Here is a 13,545-nt window from a genome sequence, read left to right as displayed (position 1 = left end):
TGGATGGGTTGTTCGGTAATTCAAAATTTAAACAGTACTACTAACTGTCTGAAATGTGACCGCGGTTTATCATTATACCATTTACCATTACATCACTAATCACAACGTTTTTTGTTTTTTTTTTCATTTTAGCATTATTGATTATTAGTCACTGCAGACTTTAAGGGTTTACAGACATAATAAAACATCACTTGCTGTACAATTTCTGCAGTCATTAGGATGTTGACAGCTAGGATGTTCATATATTCCCAACTCGGGCACACATCAGTGTGCATTCATCTGTGCGCTGAGCTCAACTCGAGAGCGCAGCTCCGAGAGCAAGCAAAGCGCGCGCCAGACCGGCGACACCAAGCAGTTACAACCAATCGCCGGTCATCAGCACACCTGGAGCTGATGATCATATCCTGCCCCCTATTTACTGCCCTCTTGTGGAACTGTGCCGTCACTCCTCCTCCAACCAAAACATTCACACTTAGATGAAAAAATACTCATAAACCTTGCGAAGAAAAGGGGGTTTAAACCAAGCAATTTTTTCGGTTGTTCTTGCCATGTAGGGGTCTAAATTGGCTGTCAAAGTGTACCATCTTGACGGAATACGTCCTCATCCTTTTACTCTATAGGTGAGAGGCGTTATTTATGATCTCCAATAAAGTTTGACGAGCAAGGAAATGAAGAAGCAGCTGATCAGTCGATCATGTCAAGATTGGCACAAAAACTTGTGTTCACTACCCCGCTATAAATAGTTTGTCTGTGTTAGCACTTATAATTACAATATCACTAATACTTGGTTGATATTCAAGTCAGGAAATGTAAATTGAGTTGTTGGCGGTTTTGGCGGGGTTAGATGGTCGAAATAGAGGACCTTCCATTGGATCCACTGTAAGCAGACTTTTATTTACGTCTATTTGATATTTAGAATGCATTAAAAAAAGTACATAAGTTGTCATGTCTTTCATAATGATTGTGAAGGATAGGCAACATTCCCCTAAAACATGCAGTTCCCCTTTAAAAGCCCTTCAGGCCCATCTCACGCAAAACCACCAAAAGCTAGAAATCTAATCAATTATACTTTTGGTAACACTTTAGTATGGGGAACATATTCTAAGTGACAAAGACTTAATTTAGAGTTATTTGGACACTAGGGAAACATATAAGGGTTAGGGTTACTATCGGGCAGCAAATCTTTGGGTGTCCTACGATTCGATTCAATATCGATTCTTGGGGTCACGGTTCGATAATATATCGATTTTTTCGCTTCAAAAACGATATTTTTCCGATTCAAAATGATTCTGTATTCATTCAATACATAGGATTTCAGCAGGATCCACCCCAGTCTGCTGACATGCAAGCAGAGTAGCAGATTTTTATTTTTTTTTGAAAGTTTTTATAATTGTAAAGGACAATGTTTTATCAACTGATTGCAATTATGCAAATTTGTTTTAACTATTAAACGAACCAAAACTATCTTTGGGAAAATATTGGACAGTGTGTTGTCAAGCTTATGAGATGCGATGCAAGTGTAAGCCACTGTGACACTATTGTTCTTTTTTTTAATTTTTTATAAATGTCTAATGATAATGTCAATGAGGGATTTTTAATCACTGTTATGTTGAAATTATAAGTAATATTGATACTGTTGTTGATAATATGCATTTTTTTTCACTACTTTTGGTTTGTTCTGTTTTGTGTTTGTGTCTCCTCAATTGCTCTGTTTATTGCAGTTCTGAGTGTTGCTGGGTCAGGTTTGGTTTTGGAATTGGATTGCATTGTTATGGTAAAATATTTTTTAAAAATGAGAATTGATTCTGAATCGCACAGCATATTCGATTCGATTCGTATTTGAATGAATTTTTTCCCACACCCCTACTAAATAAGCAATAATTCTGAGGATATTGAGGGAAAACTCTTATTTAATGGCTTAATGGTTGTATAAGAAGGCCATGCAGAAAAAGGCATTAATTAGTCCTTAATAATGACTAATTAAGAGCCAATATTTAAAAAATGTGCATGTTAACAAGCAACTAATTTATGCTGAAAACGTTCCCCATATTATGCCTCAAATGTCATACATTGTGAGAGGAATAGGGAATGAAAAGGCATCTCAAGGATCAACTATCTGTTTTGTGTTTGTACTAACAATGAGTATTGATGCGAAAGTCATAAATGGTAATGTTCAAAGGGTCTTGATGGGTCGACTCCTTAACCCCGTCCGTCACATCATAGTCCTGATCTTCCAACTATGTGAAGACCATCAGAGGCGGTACAGAAAGTCCCCTCGCTGCCTTTCTGCAGTTCCTCCATTATTGAAAAGCATAGATTTGTCATGGTACTGTATAGCCATTAGAGATAAGTGTTCTTGAGGTCTGTGCAGACGAGCGTGCATCCATCAGCGACATCAGCGCGCGGCGTCTTCATATCTGCCGTCTCCCTGAGAGGAAGTGAAAGGCAGGAAGCGCATCCTCGGCTATTAGCCAGCGCCACCTCCACCAATCATTTTATTCAAATAAGCCCGTGGTGCCGTAGCACAGTCCCAATCAATGGCATTTATCTGCTCTTTGAAAAAAGCCGATAATGGGACGAGGCAGCCAGGGAGGGGGGAGGTGTCGGTGCGGCAAAGTGCTCGGTCTCTTCATGCCGTTTGTGCGAAATGGAAATGAAACATGACAGCGTTGATTCCATCATTAGCCTGCAGGCTAAATGTCAGTTAAGAGTCCGTGGGGTTGGGCGGGCCAGGTGATGGAGGCACCAGGCTAGAGTGGGAATGTTGTGGAGTGGGAACACGTTAAAACGGTCAACATTTGGTACGGCACGTACTTCGGTTGTTAAGACTGGGTTTTGGTTCAAGTTCGGTACTGTTTAGCTTTAAAGGGGGAACATTATCACAATTTCAAAAGGGTTAAAAACAATAAAAATCAGTTCCCAGTGGCTTGTTGTATTTTTTTTACGTTTTTTTCAAAATTTTACCGGTCTCGGAATATCCCTAAATAAAGCTTTAAAGTGCCTTATTTTCGCGCTCTGCGAAGACACTGGCCATTTCCCTGTGACGTCACACAGTGCTGCCAATGTAAATAAACAATGGGAATACCACAGCAAGATATAGCGACATTAGCTCGGATTCAAACTCGGATTTCAGCGACTTAAGCGATTCAACAGATTATGCATGTATTGAAATATATGGTTGGAGTATGAAAGTATTGAAGAAGAAACTGAAGCTATTGAGCGAATAGCTATTGACGGTATTCATAGCCATAGCATGGCCGAATAGCTGCGTTAGCATCGCTGGTAAAATGTGCGGACCAAACGATCAGAACTTTTGTATCTTTTGACACTGGAGCAACTTAAATCCGTCGATTGGTAAGTGTTTTTTTCACATTAAATGTGGGTGGAAGGAAACGTAATATAGTTGCAAATGCATCTGCAGGTTATCCATACATCTCTGTGCCATGTCTGCTTTAGCACCACCGGTAAATAGCATGTTAGCATCGATTAGTGTAACATGTTAGCATCGATTAGCTGGCAGTCAACATCAACAAAACTCACCTTTGTGATTTCGTCGACTTTATTGTTGCAAATGCATCTGCAGGTTATCCATACATCTCTGTGCCATGTCTGCTTTAGCATCGCCGGTAAAATGTGGAGACACTCTGGCCCATTCAATGGGGGTTTGGCAGCAGACACTTTCGCATTTTCGGGCCAGTGGTGCAACTTGAATCCCTCCCTGTTAGTGTTGTTACACCCTCCGACAACACACCGACAAGACATGATGTCTCCAAGGTTCCAAAAAATAGTCAAAAAAACGGAAAATAACAGAGCTGAGACCCGGTGTTTGTAATGTGTTGAAAATGAAAATGGCGGCTGTATTGCCTCGGCGTCGTCACATTCTGACGTCATCACCACATGAGCGATAAACAGAAAGGCGCTTAATTCGCCAAAATTCACCTATTTAGAGTTCGGAAATCGGTTAAAAAAATACATGGTCTTTTTTCTGCACCATCAAGGTATATATTGACGCTTACATAGGTCTGGTGATAATGTTCCCCTTTAATGTACGAATCATAAGAAAAACCTGAAAACGGTTAGCAGGTAATTTTCCAAATAATCAAATTCTCAATAACACTTTAGTATGGGGAACATATTCACCATTAATTACTTGCTTATTAACATGCAAATTAGTATCATATTGGCTCTTAATTAGTCATTATTAGGTACTTATTAATGCCTTACTCTGCATGGCCCTAATCCTCTCACCCTAACCAAATAACTTTAAATAAAGTCTTTGCTCCCCTAGTGTCCACATAACTTTTAATTAAGTCTGTGTTAATTAGAATATAAAGTTAAAATTAAAGTACCAATGATTGTCACACACACACTAGGTGTGGTGAAATTTGTCCTCTGCATTTGACCCATCCCCTTGATCACTCCCTGGGAAGTGAGGGGAGCAGTGGGCAGCAGCGGTGCCCCGCCCGGGAATCATTTATGGTGATTTAACCCTCAATTCCAACTCTCGATGCTGAGTGCCAAGCAGGGTGGTAATGGGTCCCATTTTTTTTATAGTCTTTGGTATCACTCGGCCGGGGTTTGAACTCCCAACCTACCGATCTCATACTAAAGTTTTACCCAAATCTCAAATGATTCCGTACTGAAATATTCCATTACAAATAGAAATGTCCTGATACGTTTTCCCACCTCTTTTTTTTTTTTTTTAAATGATTTTTTTAATCAATCCAACAAAACAATACATAATAATGCAATCAAATTCCAAAACCAAACCCGACCCAGCAACATTCAGAATAGCAATAAACAGAGCAATTGAGGAGACACAAACATGACACGGTACAATCTAAAAGTAGTGAAACAAAAATTAATATTATCAATATTAGTGACAATTTCAAAATAGTAGTGATTAAAAATCCCTCATTGATATTATCATTAATAACGTTAATACAAAAAAATGAACAATGCATCGCATCTCATAAGCTTGATAACACACTGTGTCCAATATTTTACACAAAGATATAATAAGTCATATTTTGGTTCATTCAACACTTAAAACAAATTTCAATAATAGATCCCATATTCCAATATATGACTCATTATTATCTAAACTAAATGCAGTTTTTTCAACTGATATCATCTCCATAGCTTGTGTTTACCAGTCAGTATGAGTTGGACTATCAACATCTATCCATTTTTTTTAATATTACCCTTTTTGTTATTATGCATATTGAAATACTCTTTGATGACACGTTACTAAATTGATGGAGATCAACAAGAATACACGTTTGCAATGTCATTTGGATGTTTATATTAAGGAATGTGATTGCTTCTTTTGTTGTTTTCAACCATAACTCTTTTATTCTCTGACATTCCCACAATAAATGAACAAGAGTTCCCTCAGCTGCCCGACACTTCGTACATAACTTGCTATCTACTACACCAATTTTAACAGCGGAGTAGATGTGAAATACAATCTTTGCAATATCTTAAATTGAGTCAGCTTATCTTTAATGTTTCTAAAGGGTTTATTGGCTTTTTTCAGCTAAAATGTTTAAGTCCATCATCCATTTCCGAACACATGCATCATTTGCGTTTCTAGTGTGGTGCTCATTTATTATTCCATAAAATAGTTTTCCCACCTCTGATACAACACTGATATTAGAGCATTGTGTATTGGCCAATACAGGTATTGATCCGAGGCGTTATCAGCAGGAATCCTACATTCTTTTATTTTGTATTGTGGAATGTTAGAAAAGGCTCGATCAAGTGAAATGACAGCACGATGGGGATTTTACATGGCCCCATTAGTTACAATTTACCTGATACATGAAACGTGAGGCATCGTGGGGTGCACTATTCACTTTAGCCACCAGATGGCAGAACAGTTGAATACCACAAAAGGTGTGTTATGGCAATTCCCACTTTGACCACAGTGTCAGTTGTTATGTAGAGTGGCGCCTTCCATCATTTTCAGCAAACTGCATTGCAAAATGATTAACGCACCCCTCTTCCTCTCACAGGAGAGCCACCCAGGTAAAGGGCCATCTGAATCCCTTTCCTGCTGTACGCAAAGTGGTCCGCGGTAGGTATAAGAAACACAAACCTATTATTGACAACTCTCTAGAATTGACTTATACGGTCTTTAAGCTGAAGTGGAGTGGTAATTGGTTCTTTGGGGACATGAAAATAATCCAGAAATTGATCCGACACATCATCAGCAGAAATACTACATTCTTTTATTTTGTAGTGTGGAATGTTAGAAAAGGCTTGATCAAGTGAAATTACAGTACGATGGGTGTTTATATGGCCCCATTAGTCACACTTTACCTGACACATGAAACGTGAGGCATCGTGGGGTGCACTATCCACTTAAGTCAACAGATGGCAGTACATTTGAATACCACAAAAGGTGTGTTATGTCAACTCCCACTTTGACCACAGCGTCAGTTGTTATGTAGAGTGGCGCTTTCCATCATTTTCAGCAAACTGCATTGCAAAATGATTAACCCACCCCTCTTCCTCTCACAGGAGAGCCACCCAGGAAAAGGGCCATCTGAATCCCTTCCCTGCTGTACGCAAAGTGGTCAGTGGTAGGTATAAGACACACAAACCTATTATTGACAACTCTCTAGAATGGACTTATACTGTCTTTAAGCTGAAGTGGAGTGGTAATTGGTTCTTTGGGGACACCAAAATGATCCAGAAATTGATCCGACACATCATCAGCAGGAATCCTACATTCTTTTATTTTGTAGTGTGGAATATTAGAAAAGGCTTGATCAAGTGAAATTACAGTATGATGGGGATTCCACATTGCCCCATGAGTCACAATTTACCTGACACATGAAACGTGAGGCATCGTGGGGTGCACTATTCACTTTAGCCACCAGATGGCAGAACAGTTGAATACCACAAAAGGTGTGTTATGTCAACTCCCACTTTGACCACAGCGTCAGTTGTTATGTAGAGTGGCGCCTTCCATCATTTTCAGCAAACTGCATTGCAAAATGATTAATGGACCCCTCTTCCTCTCACAGGAGAGCCACCCAGGAAAAAGGCCATCTGAATCCCTTCCCTGCTGTACGCAAAGTGGTCAGCGGTAGGTATAAGAAACACAAACCTATTATTGACAACTCTCTAGAATGAACTTATACTGTCTTTAAGCTGAAGTGGAGTGGTAATTGGTTCTTTGGGGACACCAAAACAATCTAGAAATCCTACATTCTTTTATTTTGTAGTGTGGAATGTTAGAAAAGGCTTGATCAAGTGAAATTACAGTACGATGGGTGTTTATATGGCCCCATTAGTCACAATTTACCTGACACATGAAACGTGAGGCATTGTGGGGTGCACTATCCACTTAAGTCAACAGATGGCAGTACAGTTGAATACCACAAAAGGTGTGTTATGTCAACTCCCACTTTGACCACAGCGTCAGTTGTTATGTAGAGTGGCGCCTTCCATCATTTTCAGCAAACTGCATTGCAAAATGATTAACCCACGCCTTTTCCTCTCAGAGGAGAGCCACCCAGGTAAAGGGCCATCTGAATCCCTTCCCTGCTGTATGCAAAGTGGTCAGCGGTAGGTATAAGAAACACAAACCTATTATTGCCAAGTCTCTGGAATGGACTTATACTGTCTTTAAACTGAAGTGGAGTGGTTATTGGTTCTTTGGGGACACCAAAATAATCTAGAAATTGATCAGACACATCATCAGCAGAAATCCTACATTCTTTTATTTTGTAGTGTGGAATGTTAGATAAGGCTTGATCAAGTGAAATTACAGTACGATGGGGGTTTATATGGCCCCATTAGTCACAATTTACCTGACACATGAAACGTGAGGCATCGTGGGGGTGCACTATTCACTTTAGCCACCAGATGGCAGAACAGTTGAATACCACAAAAGGTGTGTTATGGCAATTCCCACTTTGACCACAGCGTCAGTTGTTATGTAGAGTGGCGCCTTCCATCATTTTCAGCAAACTGCATTGCAAAATGATTAACGCACCCCTCTTCCTCTCACAGGAGATCCACCCAGGAAAAGGGCCATCTGAATTCCTTCCCTGCTGTACGCAAAGTGGTCAGCGGTAGGTATAAGAAACACAAACCTATTATTGCCAACTCTCTAGAATGGACTTATACTGTCTTTAAGCTGAAGTGGAGTGGTAATTGGTTCTTTGGGGACACCAAAATAATCTAGAAATTAATGCGACACATCATCAGCAGGTATCCTACATTATTTTATTTTGTAGTGTGGAATGTTAGAAAAGGCTTGATTAAGGGAAATTATAATTATGATGGGGGTTTATATGGCCTCATTAGTCACAATTTACCTGACACATGAAACGTGAGACATTGTGAGGTGCACTATCCACTCAAACCACCAGATGGCAGTACAGTTAAATACCACAAAACGTGTGGTAAACACGAAACTCTGCATTTTACCCTCCCCTTGTTCCACCCCCTGGCAGGTGAGGGGAGCAGTGAGCAGCAGCGGTGGTCACGCGCGGGAATAATTTTTGTTATTTAACCACCAATTCCAACCTTTGATGTTGATTGCCAAGCAGGGAAGTAATGGGTCCTATTTTTAAAGTCTTTGGTATGACTCGGCTGGGGTTTGAACTCATGACCTACCGATCTCAGGGACACTCTAACCCCAAGGCCACTGAGCAGGCTAAATTGAGCTGAGATCTGCAACAAAACAGGCTTGACCATGCCACCCGGATATCCCTTGGAGTCTCCAAACCTGCGATAGGACCCACTCCTCTAGGCTTACCTTGGAGTACATGGCCCCGTTGAGGACCTCCCCGTTGCGGATCCAGATGATTGAGGCGGCCGGCTTGGCGTTGTCCGCGTGGCAGGTCAGATTGAGTGGGTCGCCCGCCCTCAGGCTCACCACGGGCCCGCCGCTGATGATGGGATCCTCGGGTGGAACTGTCGATACAGGTAGACAGAGACATGAGATCAGCATAATACCACAAGGGTTGACCTGCGTATCATTAACAACATGAATCTGGAAGTCACCATGACAGTGATTGCTGTATCAGAGCAGAGGGTTCTGCCGCCTCACACAACACATAAAGGACACGGAGAAAGGTTTGAAAAGAAATCACAAAACTCTTTTCACCTTAGCTGGATCTCATGTAAATCAAAAAAATATTTCTAAATATACCTCTACAGAAGTGTTTTTCAACCTTTTTAGAGACAAGGCATATTTTTTTTCATTCAAAAATACGGACGCACAACACCAGCAAAAAATGTTAAAAAATTATACTCCACCCGGTTGTTGTGCCTTATTTTTGAGTTTGATGGTGTTTCCCTGTGCTTTAGTTCCTGTCTTGCGCTGTTATTTTGGTGGCCCTTCCTGTTTTCCTGTAGCAGTTTCATGTCTTCCTTTGAGCGCCATTCCCCGCACCTGCTTTGTGTTCGCAAGCAAGGCTATTTAAGTTGTTGCCATCCTTCTTTTGCTATCCTTCTGTTGATTGATATGTCATGTGCGGATGTACTTTGTCGACGCCGTAAGTTTTTGCTGTCGTCCAGCATTCTGTTTCCGTTCACTTTGTAGCCAGTTCAGTTTTACTTTTGTTTGTGCATAGCCATTGCCTTTTCCTTTCCCATTTGTTTATTTTTGGTTTAAGCACTACATACCTTTTTACCTGCACCCTGCCTCCCGCTGTGGGATCACAGCAAACCTTGTCTCACCCAACACATTCTGACTTTTACAAGGCAATAAACTTAACCTGCTGCCACATACTGACATGATGTACGATGTGGTTACCCTGCCGAGTTTTACACAGCACAGACACTAGGCAACGACACATTATTTGCAGATTAACAAGCGGTAGAAAATGGATGGCTAAGTATTGATTAGCAAAAAAAAAAAAAAATGGACCAATTATGTGAAGTTGCATAATTTCCCACGGCACGCCAGACAATATCTCACGGCACACCAATGTGCTGCGGCACAGTGGTTGAAAAACTGTAGGGAAGGGATTCATATGGCACTATTCCTGGGTGGATGTCATGTAAGAGTAGGGGTTCTGCTGAAAATGATAGAAAGTGCCACTCTCAATTTAAAATCTTTGTCGAACTCAAATCCAAGATTTGAGACTATCCATCCATCCATTTCTACCGCTTATTCCGTTTGGGGTGACGGGGGGCGCTAGTGCTTATCTTAGCTACAATCGGGCGGAAGGCGGGGTACACCCTGGACAAGTCACCAAGATTTGTGACTGTTGGTTTTATATAAGGCATCAGGGGGTTCAGGTCACTGGGGTGAGCAGTCTGTTTTACTTTTGAGGCAAATAAAATAATTTCGGTCTTAATCTCACTTAAGTTTAGATTTTTTCACGTCTCATGTGTCAGGTAAACCGTGCAATATAAATCCCTTTCCGATTAGATATAATCCCATCCAAGGTAAAAAAAAAAATAAAAATCTTGCGCGTCACCTGGGGGAGCTACTCCACACTCAGAATGTAGATGTACTAAACATGAAAGTTTTTGCTTATTGAAGGGAATTATATTTATATAGTGCTTTTTCTATAGTGAGTCAAAGCATTTTGCATTGTAAAACCCATTAGCTACACTTAAACCACAATGGGTGCAGTGCAAAAACTGAAATCTAGGTAAGATTAAATATCTCAAATAAGGGTGATATTTACTTATTTTCTGTCTGATAAGATCATTCTTCTCACTAAGCAGATTTTATGTTAGAGTGTTCTACTTGTTTTAAGTGTTTTGGTCCTAAATGATCTCTGTAAGATATTACAGCTTGTTGCTGAGATTTTATGACCTATATTGAGTAAAACATGCTTGAAACTATTTTTGTCCTTATTTCCAAAACACACAGCAATGGTGCACTAGAAGGCAGTAAAGAAGAGGGGAAAAGGCAGCCAAAATGGCCAAAAGTCCCAATTTTGTCCAAAATAGCTCCCCGGGTTCCAGTCCCACGAGTTCCCCCGCCGGCCACACAAGTCCCTGGATGCAAATTATGTCCAAAACGCACCCAGTAAAGTCCCAGTGGGGGAGAAAAGTCGGCCAAAGTCCCCAAATATGTTCAAAATACCTACCCAGGTTTGAGTCCCACAAGTCCCACCACCGGCCGCGCAAGTCCCGGGATACCCAAAATGTCCATAACACACCCAGCCGAGTCCCACAGGGAGGGGGGATAAAAGTTGGAAAAGTCGGCAAAAGTCCCAGAAATGTTTAAAATACCTACCCAGGTTCGAGTCCCACATAAAGGGGCATATGAGTAGAAGTGGCACCCGGGCATCTTGTGGGACTTTGCTGTGTGTGTTTAGGACAGCACTTGTGGGACTCGAACCTTGGTAGGTATTTTGGACATTTTTGGGACTTTTGCTGACTTTTCCAACTTTTATCCCCCCTCCTTCGTGGGACTTGGCTGGGTGTGTTATGGACATTTTGGGCATTTTGGGCAACATAAGATTTTATGTTAGAGGGTTTTACTTGTTTTAAGTGTTTTCGTACTAAATGATCTCAGTAAGATAGTACAGCTTGTTGCTGAGATTTTATGACATATATTGAGTAAAACATGCTTGAAACTATGTCTGTCCTTATTTCCAAAACACCCACAGAAATGGTGCACAAGAAGGCGGTGAAGAAGAGGGCAAAAGGCAGCCAAAATGGTCAAAAGTCCCAATTTTGTCCAAAATACCTCCCGGGGTTCCAGTCCTAAAAGTCCCGCCGCCGGCCACACAATGACCCGGGATGCAAAATATGTCCAAAACGCACCCAGTAAAGTCCCGTGGGAAGTGGGGGAGAAAAGTGAGAAAAGTAGGCAAAAGTCCCCCAAAATTTTCAAAATACCTACCCAGGTCCATAAGTCCTACCGCCAGCCGCGCAAATCCCGGGATGCCCAAAATGTCCATAACACACCTAGCCGAGTCCCCACGGGGAGGGGGGATACAAGTTGGAAAAGTCGGCAAAAGTCCCCGAAAATGTTCAAAATCCCTACCCAGGTTCGAGTCCCACAATTCCCGGGATGCCCAAAATGTCCATAACACACCCAGCCGAGTCCCACGGGGAGGGGGGATAAAAGTTGAAAAAGTCGGCAAAAGTCCCCAAAATTTTAAAAACACCTACACCAGGTTCGAGTCCCACATGGAGTGCTGATTTTTGAACATTTTACCGACTTTTCTCACTTTTCTCTCAGCCTTCTCGCGAAACTTTGCTGGGCGCATTTTGGACATTTTGGGCATCCCAGGCGGCGGCGGGACTTGCGCCACAGGTGGCAGCACTTGTTTTGGACTCGGACCTGGTTAGGTATTTTGGACATTTCCAACTTTTATCCCCCTTCCCCGTGGGACTTGGCTGGGTGTTATGGACATGTTGGGCATCCCGGGACTTGCACAGCCATACATAAGATTTTATTTTAGAGGGTTTTACTGGTTTTATGGGTTTTGGTCCTAAATGAGCTCAGTAAGATATTACGGCTTGTGGCCAAGATTTTATGACCCATATTGAGTAAAACATGCTTGAAACTATTTTTGCCCAAATGTCCAAAACACACACAGCAATGGTGCACAAGAAGGCGGTGAAGAAGAGGGGAAAAGGCAGCCAAAATGGTAAACAGTCCCAATTGTGTCCAAAATACCTCCCGGGGTTCCAGTCCCACGAGTCCCGCCGCCGGCCACACATGGACCCGGGATGCAAAATATGTCCAAAACGCACCCAGTAATGTCCCACGGGAAGTGGGGGAGAAAAGTGACAAAAGTAGGCAAAAGTCCCCCAAAATTTTCAAAATACCTACCCGGGTCCACAAGTCCCACCGCCGGCCTCGCAAATACCGGGATGCCCAAAATGTCCACAACACACCTAGCCGAGTCCCACGGGGAGGGGTGATAAAAGTTGGAAAAGTCGGCAAAACTCCCCGAAAATGTTCAAAATACCTACCCAGGTTCGAGTCCCACAAGTCCCGGGATGCCCAAAATGTCATTAACACACCTAGCCGAGTCCCATGGGGAGGGGGGATAAAAGTTGGAAAAGTCGGCAAAAGTCCCCGAAAATGTTCAAAATACCTTGCCAGGTTTGAGTCCCACAATTCCCGGCATGCCCAAAATGTCCATAACACACCCAGTCGAGTCCCACAGGGATGGGGGATAAAAGTTGGCAAAAGTCCCAAAAATGTTCAAAACACCTACCCAGGTTCGAGTCACACATGGAGTCCTGATTTTTGAACATTTTACCGACTTTTCTCACTTTTCTCTCCGCCTTCTCGTGGAACTTTGCTGGGCGGGTTTTGGTCCTAAATGATCTCAGTAAGATATCACAGCTCGTTGCTGAGATTTGATGACCTATATTGAGTAAAACATGCTTGAAACTAGAATATCAACTGTTGCAAAGCTGTCATCAACAAGTATAAATCTACTTATTTAAAATAATATTTTCTTATTTCAAGCATGAAAAAAAAAATCATGACTTTGACACAGTTGTGTCTCATAATGAAAACAAATGACAGCCAAATGGACTTTACTGTTTTATTTTCAATGAAACAATAGAACATATATACTCATATAGTTGTACAGT

General features: G+C 41.6%; 1 protein-coding gene across 7 annotated transcripts in view; it reads right to left on the bottom strand.

The window, feature by feature from the left end:
* Nucleotides 1-13,545, bottom strand: part of kirrel3b (kirre like nephrin family adhesion molecule 3b) — a 587,440-nt gene that overhangs the window by 178,489 nt on the left and 395,406 nt on the right. For all 7 annotated transcript variants that reach the window (XM_061878745.1, XM_061878746.1, XM_061878749.1 and 4 more), the window contains exon 6: nucleotides 8,777-8,934. In XM_061878745.1, the coding sequence (XP_061734729.1) occupies nucleotides 8,777-8,934 (158 nt within the window). The remainder of the gene's footprint in view (nucleotides 1-8,776; nucleotides 8,935-13,545) is intronic.

The sequence above is a fragment of the Nerophis ophidion genome, linkage group LG18 (assembly GCF_033978795.1).
Source record: "Nerophis ophidion isolate RoL-2023_Sa linkage group LG18, RoL_Noph_v1.0, whole genome shotgun sequence".
Lineage (NCBI taxonomy): Eukaryota > Metazoa > Chordata > Actinopteri > Syngnathiformes > Syngnathidae > Nerophis > Nerophis ophidion.
This window is presented reverse-complemented; position numbering and strand designations above follow the sequence as displayed.